Source organism: Pteronotus mesoamericanus, unplaced genomic scaffold (assembly GCF_021234165.1).
Source record: "Pteronotus mesoamericanus isolate MK-2021 breed Mesoamerican mustached bat unplaced genomic scaffold, CSHL_Meso_final contig_90, whole genome shotgun sequence".
NCBI lineage: Eukaryota > Metazoa > Chordata > Mammalia > Chiroptera > Mormoopidae > Pteronotus > Pteronotus mesoamericanus.
The window spans coordinates 38,683,789-38,708,373 of NW_026555277.1; the positions used below are offsets into that span (position 1 = coordinate 38,683,789).

Sequence of the window (24,585 nt, forward strand, 5' to 3'; positions counted from 1 at the left end):
CTCATGGAAAACTAAGTCCTTTTGCAGGACTTATCCACAAAGTCTGCCTTGTAGGTACACCTTTACATTCAGAATCAATTCAGATCACTACAGAGAACTCACTCATAGTCAGTAGTAGCATGAAGGTAATCCCTTGACATACTAACATGTGGACATGTTCCAGGATTATAATGACAATTCTCCCATCAAAATAAAACAATCCATGTTAACAGCGGGGTCTTGTTTTGTTTTGTTTTTTGTTGTTTATATTCCTGAAGACTCACCATCCTACAGAGGGGCACTCGGGAAACTTTCTAACAATCCTCCAGTGATGGAGGTGCGCCATCCAGAACTTTGAATGGCAGAGAGCTCCAAGAGATAAACTCCAAGGGCCGCAGTAGCAAACGTAAAGGGGGAGACATGCTTAGTCAAGATTCCTCCGGCAGCCTGTGATCCATGCAAATTGTCAAGGCACAGCTGCCGAGGTGACCAGGGCACTCCCCGATTCCCAGGACAACAGCAAAGCCCTTTAATCAGCACACACATTGTTCTGTTCTGTATATGACATTGTTCTTGAATATTAAGCAGCTGGTGATTCGGTGCCACCTGGCACTTCCTGGTTAAGCACAACTCTGATATAGTAAGAATGTGTCAGGAGTAAGGAAAAATAGGTTCCAGGGAGGACAATGTGCCAGAATGAATCAGAGAAGGTAGGTGAGAGCGCGAGATGACAGGATACCACCCACTCAGGATGAATAGAGGAGGAGGTGATAGGGCACCGAAAGCTTCTCTCATTGACCTTATCTGTCCGTGCAGCCTTTAGGGATGTACTGTCTGAGTGCTGTGGGTTGTTTGTTCATTTGTTTGTTTCTCCCCTCAGCAATAATGTTATAAAGTACGGGTCTGTGATACATAGAATAGATGAGACTTGGTTTAACAGCTGCTACAATTCACACAGGTCAAACAAGCTGCCCTTGACATTCAGAATCCCTGAAGATGGCGTATGGGAAAGGTGACAGAGGAACTTGAGCTTTCTCTATGTCCCCACCTCCCCAGCCCCTTTGTATTCTCCAACAACAAAAAGGTTTACTGGAGCCTCCTGTGGCCCAGCCAGAAGATACAAAGTAGTTTACAAATGGATCCAACCTGTGACCACAGCCCTTACAGTTAGAGGGAACACCTAGATGAGAAAAACAGGTAGAAAGAACACTAAGAGGGATGTCTTAGAAATAAAAGTTAAATGCCTTTACATGAGAGTGGAGATGGAGGCTATGCCGAGGACGTAGACCACTTGCCAGAACAGTTGGGCAGAACCTGGTTTGCTTCCCGGGCCCCTGGAGGAAGGATAGAGGCCACATGGAGCATGCCCCAAGAGCGCGGCCATGAGGCTGAAGAATCTAGCAAACCTTGATTGTGGGGAGGGCTGAGTGGACTCCTCAGAGTTCCACTTTCAGTTTAAGCAATTCCTGCTCTGGGCCATGTTCTTAATGCACAAGAATCCGGAAGGCAGGTATCTCTATGTCTATATTAGACAAGGACACAGGCTCATGGAAAAGCAGTGACTCACCAGATAACACTACTACTTATGGCAGAGCTGGGGAGAGGAAGTCTTGGCTGGGTGATAAGAAATACAAACTGCGCAAGCTAGAAAACAGCTTAGAGATCAGCGATCCCATGCTTTCCTTTCCACAGAGGAGGACGAGGAGCCCTAAACTGATATAACCTGCTCAAGCTGGCTTTGCCCAGGTAAGCTGAGTCTTTGTTGAGCCATCAGACAGTGCTTCGCAATCAGTACACAACTAAGGAGGCTTTTTACTTCATCTTTCTTTTAAACCCCATGTTTGACGGAATGAGGAGGAGGAGGAGGATGGTGATGATGTTTATGGTGGTGGTGATGGTAATCATCCTTCATAGGCTATTATGTGCTAATTACTAGACTAGGTATCATTTCTAGCTCTCACAACACATGTATCATAGCTATCATTAATCCCCTTTGTATAGATGAGATAATTCATTCTCACAGTTGTTACATGGCTTACTCAAAATGACTAGACAGTACCAGGGGCTCCATTTTATATTCCAAAATCTTCATTCTTCTTTTACATCATGCTGAGAGATTTTTGTCTGCAAAACTTATTAAAAAATAATGCAGGCCTTATCTGGGTAGCTCAGGTAGTTAGAGCATCATCCTGATATGCCAAGGTTGCAGGTTCAATCCCCGGTCAGTGCACATAGAAGAATGAACCAATGAGTGCAAAAATTATTGGAACAACAAATTGGTGTTTCTCTGTCTCCCTCCTTCTCTCTCTCTAAAAACAATCAATAAAATACAAAAAAATAACTTAGTCCCTTTTTTAATTAATCGAAAACATACATATGCTATATAGAACATCAACTGATTAGCATAAAGAACCAATTATTATACAAACTTGGCCTAAAGTCTGATGTTTTGGTGTGCCCACACACCCTCACCATTGGTAATGGTACCAATTTCACTTTACTGTCTGCAATACCGAAATCCACCTATGAACTCTTGTTTCTACAAGCACAAGACCTGGGGGTCTGGCTCTCTCAACATGGAAACTGCTTCATTACATTATTACAAAAAAATAAGTCCTGTGGATTTTATGTTCTTGGTCTTTATAGTTCACTGAGTTAAATAATAAACCTCGGGGAGTTTACTCACGTATTTTAAGCTAAAAGCATGGATCCACAATTGGGATTTGCTTTGCATTAAGGTTCCCAGTGAAAATCTACACGTTGTTAAAGGGGTTCCTAATCTTTTCCTATAGAAACAAAGGCACTAGAAACATGCAAGGGGTAATGAGTGCTGTGCTTTTCTCTCTGGGAGAGAAAAATTACAAAAGAGGAATGATAGATGGTGCTTGCTAGAAATTTTAATTAAACCTGTGAGTGAAAAATTCTGAATTAAGCCAAGTGGCATCTGCACTCATACGTGACCTGCTGAAATAGCAGGGGCGGGGACATATGTCAGGAAATAGATATCCTGTGAGAGCGGCCATAATATCCTTGAGTTTCATTTAATCTAGTTCTTCATAAAGCCTAGCTTTGAAGGTCCTTCTAGGAGTGCCCCCCACCGCCGCCCCACCACCCCCACCAGCTCATGAATAACTCAGAATACAAAGCAATCCGCTCTTGGTTGCTTAGTGACACCAGAGTGTAGACCACAGCATGTCTTCAATGTATGTTCCTTGTTTGCCAAAGGACAGTATTCCCTGCCACTCTGCAATGCTGCCTTTGGCGCAATAATTAAGTCATTAAAAGTCCTGACGATGGAAGATTCCATGTGAAATCTCTCTACAAACTATAACTAAAGAATACCAGGTATCCATATAAACATCGTAATTCCTCCTAGTGCCTGCTTTACCAGAAAGACATTTAGCAGATACATCTTTTCTCATCCAAATTTCCACATGTTCCCTCATCAAGGTTTGACAGGAGTTTGGAGACAGGAGGAAAAACTTAAAAATCAGACATGAACATGGTTCAATCTTGACTTCATCACATACAAGTTGTCCGATTCTGGCCTGGTCTTAATTTCTCAGGTTCTCATCTGTAAATCTGTCTAGCTTTGGAGGCTGTTATAGGGCCAAATGTCCTTAAATCAAAGTGCTTTGTAAACACGGTCTGTCACTATTTTTTCTTTAAACTACGCTGACTCTCCTTTACATTTTGAAAGTTAAAGACTTACATGGCTTGAATTTAGTCTTGAATCCAGTCAAAATTAAACTTCTTGCAAGCTGACACATATCTTGAGGAAAGCATGCTATTCCTTATTAAAACCATCCTTGATATGTTTGTCTCCTGTATGAATTCTATCAAAATAGCAAAACAAAAACAAAAAACCACTATTCAAAAGAATGTATCATTTTAGTATCAGTAACTATTGTACCTTTAATTTTTATTACAAATTATAGAATCAAAGTCTGAAATTCAAGGTCACAATTACTGCTTGATGATCTGCCAAGTGGTCATTCAGCTCAAATCTGATCTTTGTGATGCCTACCCTGACTTTCTGGGAAAGATGTACTCAACCCCAGTACTTTTATCTTTCTCCAGAGCAGTCAAAATTTTAGCTGGGAACAGAGCTGCCTAGAATACAGGCTACTTTCCCAGTCTCCCCTCAAGCCTATGTGGCCACAGGTCTAAGTTACGGCCAACAAGATGTAAAGAAGAGTCAAATGAGTCAGGAATTTCCTTAAGTGGCACAGGCACTTTGTCCCTTCCTTATCCTTTCCTCCAGGGTCCTGCCTGGGGCACAGAGTGGTCCTGGACCTTGTGTCTGAGATCCAGCACTAGCAATGGCAGAGTGACAAGCTGGAGAAACCTTGAGTCCCTGAGGATTCTGAGGAGCAAAGTCATCAAACCAGCCCTAGACTTTCATGATGAAGGAATAAACTTCTTTAAGTCACTGATGTTTGTTTCTGTTACTCACAGCCAACTGATGAAATCAATTTTTCCCATCTGTGTTTTCAGAGGCCCTCAACTTTCAAAAACCCCACATTACCTCAACAATATCTATTTATTTTAATGCACTATATTTGACAAATACAGGATAGGGCAAAAGTAATTTTACAGTTGTGAGGACGCAGAACACAGTTTATTCTTGTATTACTATTTATCAATTATTGTATTATTTTCCATACAAACAACTGCAAACCTACTTTTCCCCCTACTCTGTATTTCTTATACACCTCTCATATTCAAAACCAAGTCCCAGAGACCCTGTGATAGAGAGAGAAATATGCAAGCAACTCCAACACAAGTCACACAGCTAAGGTCCTTCGCTGTGAAGAAGGAAGGTGAAGTGTAAGGTGCTGAGGATCAGAACCCTTCGCAGAGACATGTTGGGGGTAGGGAAAGTTTGTTGGAGGAAGGACATTAGGAGTAACAACTAAAAAAGGAGATGTTAGGAAATGGGCAGAGAAAGGATATGCATTCCAGAAAGGGGAACAGTATTTCCAAAGGCCTCTGAGCTGTAAACAGCATAGTGTGAAGAAAGAAGTCCCATATGGCAGGAGCAGAGCAAGGGAAACAACAGATAGAAGAGGAGAGGGAGGTAGGCATGGTCCCAAGCTTCTGCCTCTACTCTCTGTTGCCTATCACCTCTTCACCTAGGGCGACGAACAGAAACTGAGAAAGATGACTAGCATTCATGAAGAAGAAAATTCTGGGACCCAGTTTTTAGAATTTTCTTGTGGGTGAGCAGATAGAATTTAAACCCACACCACAGAATCAAAGTATCCCCTGATTCTAGGGGTTTCCCTCCCCCAAAGGAAAGACACTGAAGTGAGAAAAAAAAAATAACAGTTAATGGGATCATTGTTTTGCCCTAGTGTATATAAGAATGAACAGACCAAGCTAAAATATGCAAGTCATTCCTCTCAACAGAACACTTCTTGTTCCCCTCTGTTCCTAATCCTTCTCATTTATAAAAATAAATAAATAAATGTAACTCTTCCCTCTGGCAGAAGCTGGCTTCTCAGAATTTTTTTCTTTGTTTCCTACATAAGGAAATATTAATGACTTTCACTGAGCAAATGTGCGCATGCCCACTTTTAACATCCTCCACGGCATTGAGGAGCGCTGGAAAAGGCCCAGTCAAAAGGATTCAATAATTCACTGAGGACACTAGAGGGCAGGTGTCCCTTTTAAATCTGCTCTCATTTCCACCCACAGCCCGGCAACCCAGCACCATTGTTGCTGCCTGAATTGGTCCCATTTTCCAGGACGGTTCACAGACATGGAGAAAAATCTGCTCCACTGCTCCCCAGGTAAGCCAGGCTGTGCCCTTGCACCCCCTCGCCCCTCTACACCGCTTCCCCGCTCTTCTCAAGCCTGGCTTCTTCTCATCATTTACGTGGCACTTCAAATATCATTTCCTTGAAGAGCGCCCTCCCTCGAGATTTACCTGTAGAAATCCCTCCTGAATCCCATTATCTGTCTTGAATCAAATGTTTTCTTCTGACATGTGCCAGAACCCAAAGTTATCTTGTACACATGCTCCCTCGAAAGTAACCTGTCTCTTCTAGAAAAGTATACTCCTTGAAGGCAGTGACCTTGTCTTATTTATTCACCACTCTATTCCCAGGACCCAGGAGAGAATTTGTGGGCTATCTGATGAATGAATGAATGAATGAATGAATGAATGAATGAATGAATGAATATTCAGTCCTTTAAAATGAGTATGACTATTATTATTCACATCACAGATGACTCACTAAGATTTCAAATAACTTGATCAAGGTTTTGCACTAGGTCAATGGCAGAATTACTTGACCTCAGAGACTCTGTTAAGCTATAAGTTTCTTCTCTTAACTAAATTTTTTTGGGGAAAAAAGTCTTTTAAGAAAGTCATCATTTTCTAAATGTTCTTGTTCTTTGCCTCTTCCCTCTATTCTTTTCAATGTCCAATCAAGACTGCCCTCAAAATAATACTCATATTGTCCATTTTTTCTTTCCATTCTCTCCGCCACCATTTTAATTAATGCACACAGCTGATAAACAATTAAAATAGCCTCCTAATTAATTGCATTGTCTTTAGTTTCTTCCTGCTCCAACTTATAATTCTATATATAAACCTCTTCTGTGTTGTCTTAACTTTCCATTTTCTCATGTTATTGCTCAACACCTCCAATTGCTGCTAATGCTATCAGGTTTAATTGCAACTTTTTTGGCTTTTTATTTACGTCCCTCCATTATTGCCCCCAACCTACCTTTCTCACATTATTTCTACTTACATCTCTACATGCTCTCCAGAGAAACTGTATTTAAACATCTCTTGAGTGTTTCCTCTTTCTCTACTGCGCCTACGCTAAAATTCTCCAAAAATGCTCTCCCACATTCAAATCCCATTCATTTCTCAAGACACTGGTGAACTTCCACCTTCTCTTTGAAATCTTTCCAAATAAATCCAACTCACTTTGATCCACTTGTATCTAAATTCATCAGTGCCTACAGCAGTGCCTAGCTCATTATAGGTACTCAGCAAATTCCTGTCAAATGAATTATCACATCTGCAGTCGAAACCAGGCTCTCTGTCTTACAGAACCTTTTATTTCGCCTTATTTTATTTTACTTGAGTTATTACTCTTGGGTTCCTTTCCCACTGGATCTTAGAGGTCTGTGTCCCTGATTCCTATCCAACTCTTCATACACAGGAGACAATACCCATTATCTGATAGATTATTCCACCTGCTTTAACCAAATGAGCCAAAGGTCATATAGCATTACTGATAAACTTGTCCTTTGTAATTTGTTATTTGGCTCAGGATTTAACAACAACTATGCTTAAAACAACTAAGTGTACAGATCTTACCAGAAAGACCACTTGAGATCCAAAAGTATGTCCCTTCTTTTTCTTCAGCTAATGGTTTCAAAATCATTGATATACTGTGAATCAAGTGACCAATCCAAGCCACTTCTTATTGGAATCCTAGCTGCATTCTTTTTTAACTTTTCTGAGCCTCAGGAAATGAGAACCCAATAGTCATGGTGTGTCAACAATATAAAGAAAACACACTAGGCACTTAGGATAGAAACTAGTACAAAACACTGTGCATACACTTCAGGGCAACATATACAAAAGACATTGACCAGTGTTACATCCTCTCATTGCTTTGTATCATCATTTAATAAGTGCCTTGGAAATTCAGAGGACGAGTGAATTAATAAAGGCCGAGCCATTATGTGAAGACACCTGACACTGCCTTCAACCACAGTGCAGAATTATTGAGCCCTGCACACGTCAGGCAGTGCTGCGTGGTCCCGACCCTCTATAAATGTTTCGTCTGTACCTTAACGTTAAGGGCTTTATTCATATTTTTAAAAGATAAATTGATGACATTGACAACCTGCTCTTTAAGCACATGGACACTGATTGAATTCACTCACAAAGAGGTCTCCTGCCAGAGTCACATCCAGTACCTCCCCGCCACCACATCCTGGTCTGCCCTCCTTATCGGTACGTGAAAAGAGCTTATGTGTTTATTGATCTAGGTCAGGAATCAGCAAGATATGGCCCAGAAGACAAATCCTGCTCTATCCTCTTTTTGTAAATAGTTTTATCAGAACACCGCCATTCATCACGTATTGCCTATGGCTGCTCTTGTTCTAAAACAAGAGAGTTGAGTAGTCATGGCAGGAACTGGATGGCGTACAAAGCCTCAAACATTTCTGCCTGGCCCCGGGCTATCTGACTCTTGATCTGCGTGTTTATTGTCTGTCTCCTCACTCCCAAAATATGAAAAGAGACTATTTTGATTACTGCTCTAACCATGATACCAGTGCCTGGCACGTAGTAGGCGTTTAATATCTGCTGCTCATAGGCTTAACAGGAGAAGGGTAAATTGCATTGACATGTACCCAAAGCTCTGAACTCAGCCATACATCTGGAATCACTGCTTTCTGGGTATATATGTAATGAACACATGTAAAGAAATTTGTAAATGGCCAAAGAATACTCTGGGGAGGATTCTTGGACCAATGAACAGTTTTCATAGAAAATGCCTTGGTCTCACTGCTGGGCCTATTTAGAGCACTGTATTTTTTATAACCCTGCTATGGTAAAAGAAACATGTCCTAAATCACCGGGCAGATTTGAAACTGCAAATCTGGGTAACATCTGGAGAATAAGAGCTCAGAGTAACAAATTCCTAAAAACGTGTTGATAGTAGTACCAGCTTGTGCCTTTTTCTTAATTTCTTTGACTCTTGTCAACTGATATTATCCAGAGGGTTGGGTTTTGTTTTGTTTGTTTGTTTTTTAACTTACCACAGTTGTAAAATATAAAGACACTATTGCCTGTCATTCTCTTTTAGTTTATTTGAGTAGCTTACAATTTTATTCCATGGTAAAATTCTCACCAAGAGAACTCCTTATTAAAAAGTGAAAATTCCGACCCTCTAAAACCCAGCGGATGTGTCAGAACAAGCCAAAAACATGTTGCTTTTCAGATACTCTGTTTAAGGGGAAAAGATGAATTCAACAGTGTTTCAATTCTAAATAACCTACACCCCAAGACAGGGAGCCTCACCCAGTAGGTCATGATACATATCATACCTGGAATTTTTGTCAGGCAGGTTTCCAGACTGAGCTGCCAATGCCATGACCTACCCGCTCCCCAAGCCAACATGGAAGGACGGTACTCACCCAATCTTACACCCTTCCCATGAATCCTCTGCACTACAGCCTAAGTGGTTTAAAATATAATTTACTCATATACTTGCCCTTCTAAAAATTCTTTGGCATCAACATACTGGCTTCGGGAGAATGCCAGAGCTCTCATGATATGGGTGGCTCTCTGTGACTTGCCTCTGTGCCTGACCGCCTCAGGTCCCCCTCCCTGAAGACCCACGCCGCCCTCCCCCACTCTCGCCCTCCACCCCGAAGGCTCTGCATCTAGGAGTTTTGAGAAAGTCTCATTCTATCTTTGTCTCCCTTTCATCCTTTCCTAGGTCTGTCCGCCTTTCCCTTCTCTCTAGCACCTCTGAGCCTTTGTGCGTGCTGTTTCCTTTCTGATTCTGGTTGGAACATTTTCCTTTCTCTTTACTGTCCGAGTCTCATCTCAAACTTCTTACTCCTAATAGCCTTTCTTGATTCCAGAAGTCCAGACTAAGAAACAAAATTCCTGTGACAGGCAATACTACTGGGAATTTCAACTCCAAATCTAAGAAATGTATCACATGAAAGAGGAATGGAAGGTAGAGTTCTAAAGGAAAGTCTGATGTCTCCCCTAACATAAATTTTTAAAGTCAATGTACCACAAGTACTGCTTTAAGTATTCTCCCAAGCAACTCAAATACGTGTCTCTTAGGTAAATCTTCAAGTGCTTTGCTATTGAAAAAATCGAGGATTGTTGTTTTAAAACATGGTACAAATTTTCTGTTTAAAAATTATACTAAATCTGTTTTCATCAAAGACATGTCTTGTTTTGAAAGCCTCTCACTTGAAGGAAATCAGAGAGAAAACATGGTAGAAGATAAGCCACTTACGGTAGCTCCAACACCTCGTAATGTGAGAAAGCACTGGGTTATTCTGGAGAAATACTTGTAACAGAATAAATAGGTTTGGAGATCATTGATAATACATGTAAAACAACAACACGCTTTTACATATTTAACCAGAAATGTCTTGAGCAGCAAGTCCTGGGTGGAGGCATTTTAAGTACGTCAGCACCTCCCTCAGTAGCCTCTGGTTATGTGGATACAGCTGTAATCTAAATGGCTAAAGTGCTTGCCACCTTTCCATAACCTACTGTGGGAAGGGAGTCCAAAGTGGCATTTTGGAAGTGAAACAAATTGATCTCAGAAGTGCCACTGAGGGCAGACAGAAAAAGTAATCTTGCTACACAGAGAACAACAGTTCACACCCATCAAGTCCCAGGACAAGGGCCGATTCCAGCCCTGTACAGACCTGCCAAGATCCGAAGGTGGTCTGCACATGAGGGACCAAGACTGAGGGGTGGCACTGCACATCAGAAGGGACGGGGGGAAGATGACGATAACGTAAGTCCCACCTGGGGGAAGGTGCATGAAATGAGGAAGGGGAAAACAGAAAAGGAGACAGGACTGAAGACACCATGGCAAGTTCCCAGGAGTCTTCAAGGGTCAGAAGGCAGAGCTCCCTGCAGGGAGTGCTGTGCGGCAAATTGGAACCACGCGCAGCAGACTGCAGCCTTTGGACAAATAATTAGGGGCTTGGCCTCTGCTGATCTCCAGGTATTTCGGCCCTTGGGTCCAAGATATGATAAAGTCTTCTAAACCCTGCTTGCCACTGTCTAGGTTCAAAGGTGAAAGGACAGATGGACCCTAAACAGGGCTGCACCCACTGAAGGCCTTCTGATTGTTCCAAGGCCAGAAAAGTGCCCAGTGATAAAGCTCAGCCCCAAGATGCTCTTTGGGCATTACAGAGGCTCTGAGAAATGTCTCTAGGAAGCAAGTCTTGACCTTGATTTTTGTGCATTTCACTTCAATTGGGACAATGCCAAGTTGTCATTTTGTGTCTGCATTTAAGTAGAAGAACAAGGAACCAGGATGGGGCATGCCACTCGGAACACTCGGTAAAGTATCCTCTTTCTTTAACTAAACTTCTCTGGGGAAAAAAGGAGAAAAGAGAACTCTCCTGGTTTTAGCCTTTCCAAAGAGGGGTTTAAACTGCCCCTATCCCTAAAAAAGAACTAGCATGTCAGCTCCATTAAATCTTCCCTATGAAATCCAGGATGCCTCCTGAGATCATAGGAACTTCAAAGATTTTCTTTAGTGACTCACCCTAAAATACAAAGAATTGTGACTAGGGTTATCACACAAATACATTCCTGACTTTCTCATTCAATCTGTGCCCTCATAAAAGACACTTAAGAAAAAGAAAGAAAATGACTTTCAAGAGAAGAAAGGAGAGGTGTGGCAATTTAAGGAGTGAAAGGAATAGGGACACTTATATTCTCAAACAAAGAAAACCCATCTGGCAACATCTTCTCTTTTAACCAAGTGACATCTGAAGAGGGAAGGGCAGACTTCACATCCAGCCAGCAAGTGTGGTTCAATCAACCTTGGGGATAAATGAGGGGAAAGGCTGTCATAGCCAGGTCAGCAGACTTAAGGTTCACCTTCATGTTATAGTAACTTGCTTCATAAGCTACTATTACTTTATGCAATGTCTTGCAGCAGGTCCAAGTAAAATCATGTCTGGAGTTTCTGCCCCCACCCCGATCAGGCACTCTAGTTTTATAGCACATTTTCAGGTTTATTGAGAAGATTTTAGAAGTGAACTTTTCAGGAATTAACCTCTTTGTCCTTCTTATCAATTATTAATGTCTATAACTAATTAAATTTCATTGTCAGAATCATTAGCAGTATATGACCAATTATTTACATTGTTATGCATGATCTTTACAAAGAAACCGAGTTTATTCAGGAACTGTCTCCTCAAGAATTCTAATAGTTCTTTGCACATTTCACACACTCATGTATTTGTTGAATACATGAAGGATAAATTATGCATAAAGAAATGCAATTAACAATACTTGTTTTAGAAATCTAAATCTCATAATGTAGTTTAAAGATATGTTTATCCTACTTAAAAAACTTACAAAATGGAGCTTTTCTAATGATTATTTTGTGTTTATGTGAAACAGGTAACCTTATTCAAGTAAGCTGCTCTTTTTAGATCAGAATTATTAATATTTAAAAACTAAAAATGAACCAACCCTTCTGTGCACACTAGCAATCTCAGGGTTGCAAATTCAAGTCATATTCCATTTCTATTTTCTTTAACCTGATTGTACCAAAGTAATAAATGACACGTGTTAGGCACAGGACTGCTGATACATCAGTAAGTAAGGAGTCAGCAGCAGAGGTCTGGCAGGGGTCTGTCAGATTTCGTAAGTGATAAACCACAAAGGGCAATTTGTGCAATGGGAGTAGAAAGGAAATATTTGGAAATTATAGGGTGCTTCATATGTATTCCACAAGCATATTATCTTAAATAATTTAAAGCAAAACCCAAGATAATATTGCATACAGAAGCTGAATTGAGATTTATACTTTTGAACAATTTTAGTAATGAGCTCAACAAAGGACTGCTCCAGAGCATAGGAATTGTACTCAGAAAAGACAAAAATACTTGGTTACTGCTTGCCCCCCACTGACGATAAGCCCCAGATTGCCATTTTTACAAAGTGCAGTGAGAAAACCAAAGGAGAATCATTTAAATACCTGACTAAAAAAAGAAAAAGAGGAAAGAAATGAAAAGAAAAACTAAGGTAAATTATTCACTTTTTTGTTGCCCAACTTCCCTCATTTGCCTAGAGGTCAAGACTCCGCAGTGAAAGCAAAGTGGAGAGGTTTCCCCTTAATTATCTAATAAGTAATTACCTTAAATGTCTGCTTTGCTTTGGCTGTGGAGACATAGTAACAACCATGAAGACCCTACTGAAACAAGAAGATATGAAGTTCATAAAATGCTCTCCATCTTCATTGCAGAAAGGCACAGGAACATTACCTGAAAATGTAAACTGTGATCTTTTGTGATAAAATTAAAGAAACCTTTTAAAAGGTACAATGAGAATGACTATTCACATATTTTCCTTCATGTCCTACGGTGAAGTTTTATCACCTAAAGATCCACATTAAGTGATAACTGAAGCATACATAAAAGGGCCTTTGGCATTTTACAACACAAACACTAGAATTATCTCCTTTCTGGGGTCCTTTGGCTTCGTTTGTTGCTCAGGACTCTTACTATAAAAATAAGAGATACATGTAAGGAAATAATTTTGCCCAGGCAATCAACATCAAGTTTGTGCCTCATTTTCTCAAGAGAAACATACCAGACTCGAGAATGTCTGATGAAGTCCTGGAAAAAAAAATTAAGTAAATGAAGTGGTCATTTTCAGTGTGAAATCTCCTACTTTTGAGGATATCCTGCCATCTTGTTCTGAATTCCCTGGTACCGATCAGCTCACCAGTGCTGGTCCCTTGCTTATATTCAAGTCCCTACCATTACATTTACTCTCAGAAAACTGTGTGATCCATGAGGTACTCTACCACATCCTGCAGTTGTAAGTAAAAATGTATGTATGTAGCATTCTACACAAAAGAGACACCTACTTTATCTGAAAGGTAATTTGTTGAAAGCCCTTCAATCAGGATTGAAGGACATGCCCCAGATTCTCTAAGTATTATAGTTCTAAACTGAAGCCATCCTTGGGAAACATTTTTTCCCCCTTAATATGATTAGATACTATTATAGCTCTAATTTATCTATTAGTAAAGGCTATCTTCCCTTTATCCTTGGAAATTCCATCTTCCTCGTTCCTCTAGCTGGTGTACATAAATGGGTGTTCCATCGGATCTATGGGAACTGCACACGAAGGAAGACCCTGTTGAATCCCTGATGCCAAGATGTCAATAAGATTCATGGTTCTCGGGAATTATTTCAGTGCACATTGGAGGGTTTTGTTTTGTTTTTGTTCTAAGATGTTGAGTAAATAAAAGAGATACATGAGCTCTCCAAGGTTGGATATGAGAGACAGACCTCATCTTGCTTCTAAGAACACTTCTAGTTCCTTGTCACATTGACTGCAGGGCATTAGGGAAACGGAAGTGGGGTGAAAGGTGTACTGTAAACATCAGCTTGGGAGAGGAATTTTGTGATATACATTGTGGTCCCAAGTGCCTCCTTGTGCAAGGCTGAATGAAGCCCACCTCAGCCTTTTTCCTATCAGGCGGGTAGGCAACATGACATTAATAAAACTTCTAATGTTCTGTGGACCAGAGGAGTTTCCATAATTTTTCTGTTAACCCATGACATCAAAAGACCATGAATATTGAAAAATGAGTCCCGGACCGGGTAAAATTATTATGGTTAACAGATTGATGGGTGATGACAAATTAATGTGTTACTATTATCTGGGTGCTCCAGTTTTGAGATGGGATTCCCAGAAACCTTATGCCTGATGTCAAAGTTAGGAGACCGATTTTAAATCAGGCCTTCCCTTTACTAGCTTTCAAGAGATGCCTCAGACAGACTATCCTTGAGGCTGGATTAAAAAATAATAATAATAACAAGTTACCTTTTCAGAGTGAAAGTTAGAGACTGTTAATCAAGGTGTCTATTTCTGGGAAAATAAACAAATAAAATATCGGCTAGATTGTATTTTAAGGGATGAGAAAGCCCTTTACATAGTGATTTCTCAAATAATTATAAATTTCTCCACAGAATTTATAGCCCCTAAAATTTGTCTATAACACAAACTAGATTATAAAAATTCTGAGCGAGAGATAGCATTTCTCCATGATAGTCAAAAGTGTGAAGAGGACAAGATGTGAATGTCGTGCAGGGTTGGCAAGAGAAGCTAGTATGTAAAAGAAACGGTGATGGAAAAGAAAGCTGCAACCAGAACAGTCATGTGATGTAGTGATTTCTTGCTGAGGTTCTTTTAGAGAAATGGCAAATAATTCTCTAACTTACTGGAATTTTTTTTTTTTTTTAGTAACATCAGGATTTTCATTATTTAACAAACTGAGAATATATCTTAAGGCCAATAGTAAACCCAAATCCTTATACTTTGTTCCTCCCAAAATCTACATAAAGATTTCTTCTAACAAGATGGCAGGAAATGGCAGAATGTATCCTAAAACAACACACAAGCAAGCTTCAGATATAAGTGTTAACAGTAATAAAATTGACACACACCATTCCAGTGAACTGAAATTTGGTGTGAGTCAGTGAGGCTCCTGCAATGAAAGGCTTGGCAGTTAGCACACGGAGGCACCTGCTGGGTCCAGGACCAGAATTCCATGTTTTTAACTGAGGAACTGAAATTCAAAATGTCAAGTATTAGAGAAAAAAGGCAACACAAGATCTAAAATGACCAAGTCACGTAGAAGCTTAACTCATTGATTTTATGAAAAAGATACCACTAAACAAATGAGTCCTGTTTTATTATAGTCCCTGTTGTAATGAAAAAGCTTCCACCATGTTTGACTAAATTCAGTACCAACTCAAGACGGCCATATTTGCAAAATACATTTCTTAATGACTCTGGCTGCATCCTGTGTGTGCAACTTAAGCCCATAGGAGAATTATGTGTAATTTATAATGACAGATATTTCACAGGTTTATGCTTGGACTGCTAGAAGACTCATCAATAATACAAGACCATGACAGATTATGTAGAACTGTTTCATTGCTTTCCTTTTGCAAAAAAATCATTCCTATTTTAATCATTAAAATCCTTCACATTTATATCAGCAAAGGACATATAAGCCAAGAAATGTTCTTGTTGGGAAGACTGCAAAAGGAAAGAGGAGAAAAATCTTAAAAAGGTTACAATTTCACATTACTGCCATGTTAACTTCGTAACGCAAGGCAAACAATCCTTGAATCAAAAACATAGTGAACAATTGTTTCCATTTTTGTTAAGATTAAATAATCCAAAGGGATATTTTATTATGTGTAGTTCAAAATATATGGGATTTAATATATATTATTTAACCCAGTTATCAACCACTTACTAGCTGGATTACACTGGGAAAGTTGTTAAATCTTTTTTATCGACAGTTTCCTCAATTCAATAAGATATGTAAATTGAGTTGAACAATCACACTGACTTTTCTCAAAGGGTAGTAATGAAAATAAAATGAGATGATGCATAAGTGAGTGTACTTACAAACCATATAAAAGATATTCTTTATCGCCATCAGTACCAGGAAAAATCAGTTAAGAAAAAATGTTATTTAAAAATACCTCAACATCCATTTTTTTGAGAACTTGCTTTTAAAAGCATGAGTTGCTAAGCCCAAAGTTTTCAGTTTGCACTTTGTCTTAAGTCTAATTTAGACCTTTTCATAAAAGTATAAAAAGGCACACAAGACCATTTTAACCTCCTTACCCCACCATAGCATGTTCAGAAACTCCTTTCGTACATAATCTAATTAAAGGATTTAATCTTCATTGCATAAAAGCAAACTGAAAAGGAAACATATTTAATTAAAAATATTCCTTAGCTTCTTCATTTCCAGAATAAATTTTCCTTCTGGAAGACTTTTCAAGTCTGGTCAATATATATTTTAAAAATCAATAAATGCGTTGTACAATGTGAAAATCATTCTGGTTGGTTTTTCTGAATTTTCTTGGGGGACTGTTCATTTTTTTTAATACTCTTTGTTTCATGGGTACTTTCTTCTGACTCTCCACAGGGATTGTCTACTAAACTTCATATTTTGCCAAAGAACACCCACAAAATGGATAAGCAAATTAGGAGCTGCACATTAAGTACCGGTCAATTATTAATGGATGTTGAGAGGCTGTCGAGCAATACTCACAACATGACATGCCAAGAGACTAGATAGTCTGAAAGAGAATGAAAGCATACACCGGAGTTAAAACCATGGGCTCTGAAGTCAGATACACTGAATTTAAAGGAAGGTTTGACTCTTACGGCTGTGTGGCCATTGGCAAGTAATTAATTCCCTAATGCTTGGTTTCCTTAGTGTTAAAATGGAAATAATAATAGCGCCTATCTCAAAGAGTTGTGAGGGCTAAATAAAAGAATCAAAGGAGAAAGTAATTAGAAAAGCACCTGACATGCAGAAGACACTCCGCGAATATTAAATAGTGTATGTGCTGAAATGTAGACAAGATGAAAGGTTTATTTTTCTCACAAAATTCTTGAGTAGGGATTTAAATTTCAATCACAGAAAAGCCAACTTAATATTTCTCCTAAAATCAAAATGCTAAATCATTATATTAATTCATACTGTGCCTTTTGAGTACACATACACACACCACACTATAATACATATACATACGTGTGTGTGTGTGTGTGTGTGTGTAATTTATCTTAATGGCAGAAACACTACAGCAGTGCAGAAATCGGAAATACAGACCATAGGACCTGTGCACATTCTCAAAGAAGCCATTTAATTTTCTAGTGCTTCTGGAAGTTTAAATAATTTTGATTTGTGGCTAGTGAAAAAAGTGTCCATTTATTCTTGATGAAATGTGAAAGAGTCACCAGTATACTGCATAATTTAAAGACAGGTAAACCTTGCTAATCCAGTAGGAGATGAGTAAGAATGCTTCTCAGGTCAGGTGAAATGAAGACACAACTTTTAAAACTCTAGTCATTGCTAAGTGGCCAAATTCTCAGGGAAAAAGTACTTTGGCTTTGAGGTTTAATTTATTTATTGTTTTTCACACCTGATACACCTCTTAACAATTCCACAGAAGGAGAAGTGAATTCTCCAACTTAAATAAGAATATAGAAATCTGCCCATATATATATTACCTAATCTTTCCTCTCTTGTAAGAGATATCGACTTACACTTTTTTTTCTTGCTTTTAAAATTGTTGTCAAATGTAGTGTGGGTGCAATCTTTGACAAAGTCTAGTTTAAATTTTTGTATGTCAAAGGTTTCCAACCTCAAGGGATAATCTCAGAAAAACAATGACCTAACAGCTGGTTTCTTTTTTACAGCAAAAATTAATCACTCTTTGCTTATTTTGCATTCACACAGGACATATGCCTTTCTCAGAAAGAAAGTTGAAGAGCATTTACTAACATTTGCAAAGTTTCTTAAAAGATGTATTACCAAAGTGTACATTCTACCCGTTATTAGCCTAGCCTTAGTGAACGTGAATGAGTTACAAACAAATGAGAGTGTCTTTAATGGAGCAAAAAGAATAAAAAATTTAAAATATGAAATTAAAGTGTTTTAATATATTTTAAATGTTGCTGCTTGCTTTTCCTGAATTAGTGTTCTTTTCAGGCAGCTGGGCAAAGAAAGATACCCAGTTTGGAAATACTCATGTGCTAATAGCAGCCATGTTTCTCCTACCATGGATTAGAGCACCACACGTGTTATCTGAGATTTTACATACATCAGAGGCAAACATGGTCATATTTTTCCTAGAAATGAATGTAAGCCATTAGATAGTTTTGAAATCCTAATCACTGCTCTCATAAATTGCTAAATTAAAGGAAAGGTTTATAGTAATGTTTTTTTAATGAATTTTCAACATTCAGCTGCTGAGTAATGGCTGTTTGTGTAATGCTTCTACTAAGATAAATGGAAGTATTACTGTTTGCTCTTGTTTAAAATTCCTTTGCATTTTTACATAACATCCCATTTTTCATTACCAGGAAAGGTATGCAATTTGAACCATGCTACTTTTTTACTCACAGTAAATCAATATGTGTCATAAGAGTAGAAAAGGAAGTAATATAACTCACTACCATTGGACCTTCCCTCAGAGTGAGTCCCAGAAGACATTGCTGGGTTGGGTTGCTATAGCAACAGAGCTCTGATGCCTCTTTTGCTTGGTTTGTTACAGTGAGTTGATTTTTATCACACAGGTATGATCCTGAAGAATTTTTATAATAAAGAAGAAATTACAATGACTCCATAACAATGTGTGTGACCTTTCCATTTATCTGATGATTTCATCTAAAAGTAGTATAAAGAAGGTGACTCCATAACATTTCAAATTCCTTTGCTGACTTCCAATTAAATTATCCATTGTCTTTTCTTTAGGCCCTTTAAATAGTCACACTTCTTAAAACATGAAAAAAAATATCCTAACAACTACGGTGTTAGCATGGAACCTGATATGTTCTTTTTCTCCTTGCAAGATCTTACTTTATTTATTTATTTTATTTTCTTCTCTAATTAAATTTATCGGGGTGACACTGGTTAATAAGATTATATAAATCTCAAGAGTACAATTGTGATACATCATCTGCATATTGCATTTTGTCATATAGTTTTACCTAACTGAGAAGGCCTGCTATAAAAATGATTTGAAATAATATTAATTCACTTTTAAAAATATCTACAATTAGCAAGAAGACTCCACAAGACTTTACTGGCAATATAGAATCTGACTTCTATTAAAAAGACATCAGAACAGATAATATATCTTATGATGTATACAGTTCCAGTTGGGTTTGACTATTAAACTAGGTGCACCATCTAAAGCTTTTTGAACAGTGTCTGGCATACATGTAAACACTTAATAAATATTGCTATCATTTTTATTACTCTTTTCATAGAGTCAGGCAAACACATTATATCCCTTTCTTTACAGTAGGCACTATTGATTATACGATTGTAATGCCTTGTGCATTTTGACTATTTTCAAAGTATAACTGGTACAAGGAGTACACAACTATATAGTTGAGCCTTAAATATATTGTTAAAAAGGAGCAGCTCTGTTAGAGAACTAAACTTGTGAATAAAATATTTGCATTTCATTGACATGCCACAGGGAAGCAGCCTGGGGGGGGGCGTTTATCATGGGTTTGAGAATCAAAATTTCAATTTCAATTTTGTTTATCATACTACTTGCTTCAGACCTAGCTTCTCTAGGTCTGGGGGAAAAAAGACTTGTCTTTTCACCTGTAACAAAAGGATAAAACAATTCGCAGCTGTCTGATGGAGGGGATTCAGTGAGACAAGGCGTATATAAAGCACTTGCTAAGATGCCTGGCACACATGATACTTTTTAATTGTAGCTGTCTTTCCTTTAAAGGTTTTCCAGTCATTTCCTTGAATTATAATTTCCAAATGGAACTTTGAGGTAAAAATGACTATAAATTCAGTATTTCTTAGTAGTACTTCAATATACGTGGGTTTTAAATCTGACAAATGTAGAACACTTTCAATTCAGTATAATTCTATGTTACGAATTATTATTTTTTAAATTTGCTTCAACTGATCATTCCTTTCCCAAAGTATGTTTTCATGACCTTCTAGCTCAGGATGCTGCTCGGGTTGGGGGTGGAGGGAGAACATGGCAGAGGGACAATTTCAGATACATCTGGAAAATATAATTGTACATCTCACTATGTACTAAGGGATTAATAGATCACATTAGTATATTCATCTCTCCAAGAAATCCCAGATAATCCCAAACAAATCAATATTTCTTAGTGGTAGAGAGCATAAATTCAGGAGTTGGGCCTTTGAAATCCACTTTCACCACTTACTAGCTTCTATCTTTGGGAAGTTATTCAACCTCCATTTTATAGCTTCCTCATCTATAAAATGGGAATGGCAACAGTCTCTACCACACTGAGAAGAGAAATAAAATGAAATATATACCATGTGCTCTGACGAGGACTAACAGAGTCAATTATCAATAAAAAGAGTTATTAAAGAAGCCTGTTTAAACTCTTTACTATGATAAATAATAACTTATTTATAAATAATACCTTTGAACATCTTCTGAAACTATTATTCCTTGGAACATACCTTGAACAACATTAAAATACAATGTTAGGGTGGTGATAAATTGCAATTAAGTAAATCATATTATTGCCCAAAATAAGAAGCACAAAAAGTCAGCTATCTCACAACATTTAACCCTACTGTCTTGCTTATTATTGTGCCAGAAAGTCTTAACTGCCAGATCATTAGAGCAATGATGTTAAGTGTAAAGAATTTACCCCATGGACATTCTACTCATTAGAGCTGTTTACAAATCAATTTATCACATTAGCACTGACCAGTTTATCATATTAGGTTATTTGCATGACACTAAAAATTAAGCTTTAAAGGAAAGGGAGATCATAATTAAAACTTTCGTGCCTGAGAGAAAACTGAGTATGTGGCTCAATTACGGGGTCTGCAGAGAGAAGGAGCATTATACGGATGCTTGTGTTTCTTCTAGTACTAACCCCAAACAATTTGAGTTTTCAGAATGGAGAGTAAAGGAAGATAAGAAAAGTTAAAGCTTCAGCCAAGGAAAAATATGCTACAAATGCACAATAAAAATGCAAAGTCTTCCTTAGTCTGTAACACATGACTCCAATATACCTCCGTACCCTTTTCCAAAGGATGGGAAGCTTAGCCAAAGCATCAGAAAAAGGAGCCATCAGCTAATTAATATGACAGCTTATAGGAGCCTTTTTATTTATTCTCAAATTTGCAACTGTATCAGATTGCTGACTGTATTTAAGAGTTCATATTGTGAATGTCATCATCAGAAGTAAATGCAAAACAAAAAATTCACTCAAATTTTATGCCCTCAACAATTAAAACCTATTTTCCATTATTCCTATTCCCCTAAAATTTTAATCATAATTATATATCATTTCTACACAGAGGCATTTTTATAGGTAAATACAGTTTCAAAGTCTGTTTTTTTCCACTTAATATTATATCCTCAGTATTTTCTCACAAGGATACATAGAAGTCTTGATCATTTCTAGCACCTGAATGGTTATTGTCTTTATGATGCAATGATTTCTAACTGTGGTGATGTACAACAAATTTCTGCCTTCATACTATTCGTTCTTTCTTTTCGATGGGTGGTTTCATACTTCAGCAACTTCAGAATCACCTGAAGGGCTCATTAAAACATTAGTGGCTGGGCTCCACCCTCAGAGAGTTTTTGATTTCTAAGTCGGGGAGACCAAGAATCTGCCATTCCAACAGGCTCCCAGGTAATGCTGATACTGCTTAACTGGGTATCACTTTTTAAAATTACTGAAGATTATTTACATAGAATATTGTCATCATTGAATTGAGGCTGACAAATAAAATAGCATAGATATTTTTATGGCTTCTGAGAAACCTCTCCCAGAAGCTTACACATGTTCATATTGCCAACTGACTTCTTGATACTTCAAGCCAGGGTGGAAACCAATGAACTGAATGAACAAATGAACAAAGGAAAATTCTTACTTCTATCCTCCTCCGAATCAGAACATTCGGCCTGAGATCCATCTATGTACATTTAAAAGATATACAGCATGGCTAAATGGTAATACCCAAATCTCTGTTACTACAAAATCAACAAGGGAGTTTTATCATCACTATCCAAATTCAAAAGTCACAGAAAAATAAATGAAATATATCTAGGAGGAAAGTCAATTTATATCTTCACTACACAGAAACAAATTAGCAGCATTTAACTTGCTTGTCCACTACTCAAAAACCATGTAGGAAGATGTGGAGTAAAAGTATGACTTTGAAAATTATTTTTTATAAGCTAGAAACAAGAGAATTCCCACTTTGGCAAGGGATTATTAGCATGATTGTCTAAAAGCCACAGTCAAAAAACCTGAGAGGTTTTCTTTTGCACTACTGGATTCCTTATATTTGGGTAGAGATTAATCTCTCACCTTTAAATGGAGACATATGCATATAAACAAGCGTGCTTACGTAAGCACTGAGATGCATTTACGTAAGTACATGCTAGATAGTCATGTATGTGAAGTATCCATTCATACACTAGTTTCTAGAAACCCACAGATAAGACAGACATATGCTTAACAAAGATATCCTCTGCAGAAAATGTCTTCTGGGCTCTCTTTAATCTGCTCATGTTCTTATATTTTCATTCATACTTGTTGCTACTGTAACTGTCTGAATGTGTAAAGAGAAGATGTGTTCATATACATAATAATCATAAAACCACATATATGTAAAGTGATAGGGTGTTGTCAACAAACCTTGGAATCTGGTTAGCAACGAAATTGTTAAAATGAGAGTAAACATGTTATATGCAGACTTATGAGAAGAATCTTGTATTTAACAATTTCTAAGAGGTAGCTTTTTTCCTGAGTCACTGTTTTGATAATTGTGCTATCTTTATATAAGAGCTAAGTCAATGGTCTTAACAACAGCCTTGAGAAACAAAATTGTTTTTGCATGGCCAGGTGAATTATGGCTATATGAAGACACTGCTATTCTCAGGATTGATTAAAAAAAAACAACTAGGGGATAAAAGCTAAGACACCATGTATTGGATTGGTCAAGAAGTTTGTTTAGTTTTTCCGGTAAGATGGCTCTAGTAGCACTTAGTTGTCTTTAACTGCATTTGAAACAAGTTTGTTAGATTGTATTGCAGCAGCTGTCATATCAGCATGCATTTAAAAAAACGTCAAAATTGGTGAAGTTTTGTGTAGTCATTTTAATATTAAGATGTAAGAAAATAGGCAACATTTTCGGCATATTATGCTTTATTATTTTTAGAAAGGTAAAAACACAACTGAAATGCAAAAAAAAAGATTTGTGCAGTGTATGGAGAAGGTGCTGTGACTGATCGAACATGTCAAAAGTGGTTTGCAAAGTTTTGTGCTGAAGGTTTCTCACTGGACAATGTTCCACTGTCAGGTAGACCAGTTGAAGTTGATAGCGATCAAATCAAGATATTAATTGAGAATAATCGCTCTTATATGGGAGATTGCTGACATGGGAGATAGCCGACATACTCAAAATATACAAATCAATAAAGTTATTGGTGAAAATCAAAAACGTGTCTTTTATTTTATGGAAAAAACTAAATAGACTTTTTGGCCAATCCAACAGTAAATATGACCATATTTAGTGGCCTCAAAAAAGATATGACAAAGTATAAAATATGCAAAAGTTAAAAATATAAATATAAGAAATACAGAACCTCAATGAAGACACTGTGAGGTGATCATTTCCCTTGTGTGTGTAAGAATGTGACTAAGGGGCGCTGACTACTTAATCCGGTGTTCAGAGAACCATAAAGTTAGGATATTAGCAGCAACCACCATATGATCATTTGAAAACTTGTATCTCTGAGGGGTTTTTATTTTGAGTAATAACTGCCAGTTCCTTACAGTGATTTAGTGCAGAGGGAAAATGAATTAAATACAGTCCCTGCCACAAATCAAAAGTGGTGGCCAAAGTGTAGACTCATCAGTGAGATGCTATTCGTTTATGCATTCACTGAAGTGAAGGAAAAAGGGAGGAATGTGCCATGAACGGAGCCACAGGGCTTGCCTGTGAAATTTCAACTCTTAAACTCAAGGGAATGGGAGGTTATAAGGCACTGTCGATAATGAGAAACAACAAAGGAGTCTTTAGAATCATTTTCCTCCATCAGGGTGGGAAAGGACCCCCGGCAAGCCAAACGTTAAGAATTTCAATAAATAAATGTTAATGGATATCTTCCTTTTGGAACAAATAGTTTTACTTTCCAGTTTAAGCAGTTATATAAAGAGTCCCTTTTTAAAATTAAGGGTTGAAAAAAACGTGTTAATTTAAAAGTGAAATCTGTTGTTAAAAAAAAAAAGTTCAAATTGTATGTGGAGAGCACAAAATG

The 24,585-nt window shown here is 37.8% G+C and overlaps 1 protein-coding gene across 4 annotated transcripts in view; it reads right to left on the reverse strand.

The window, feature by feature from the left end:
• The window catches only part of GAS2 (growth arrest specific 2), a 117,173-nt gene that overhangs the window by 22,595 nt on the left and 69,993 nt on the right, over positions 1 to 24,585 (reverse strand). For 3 of the 4 annotated variants that reach the window (XM_054585986.1, XM_054585987.1, XM_054585985.1), the window contains one exon: positions 12,873 to 12,926. The exons of the other annotated variant lie outside the window; for it this stretch is intronic. In XM_054585986.1, coding sequence (XP_054441961.1) covers positions 12,873 to 12,926 — 54 coding nt within the window. The remainder of the gene's footprint in view (positions 1 to 12,872; positions 12,927 to 24,585) is intronic. 4 annotated transcript variants of the gene reach the window in all.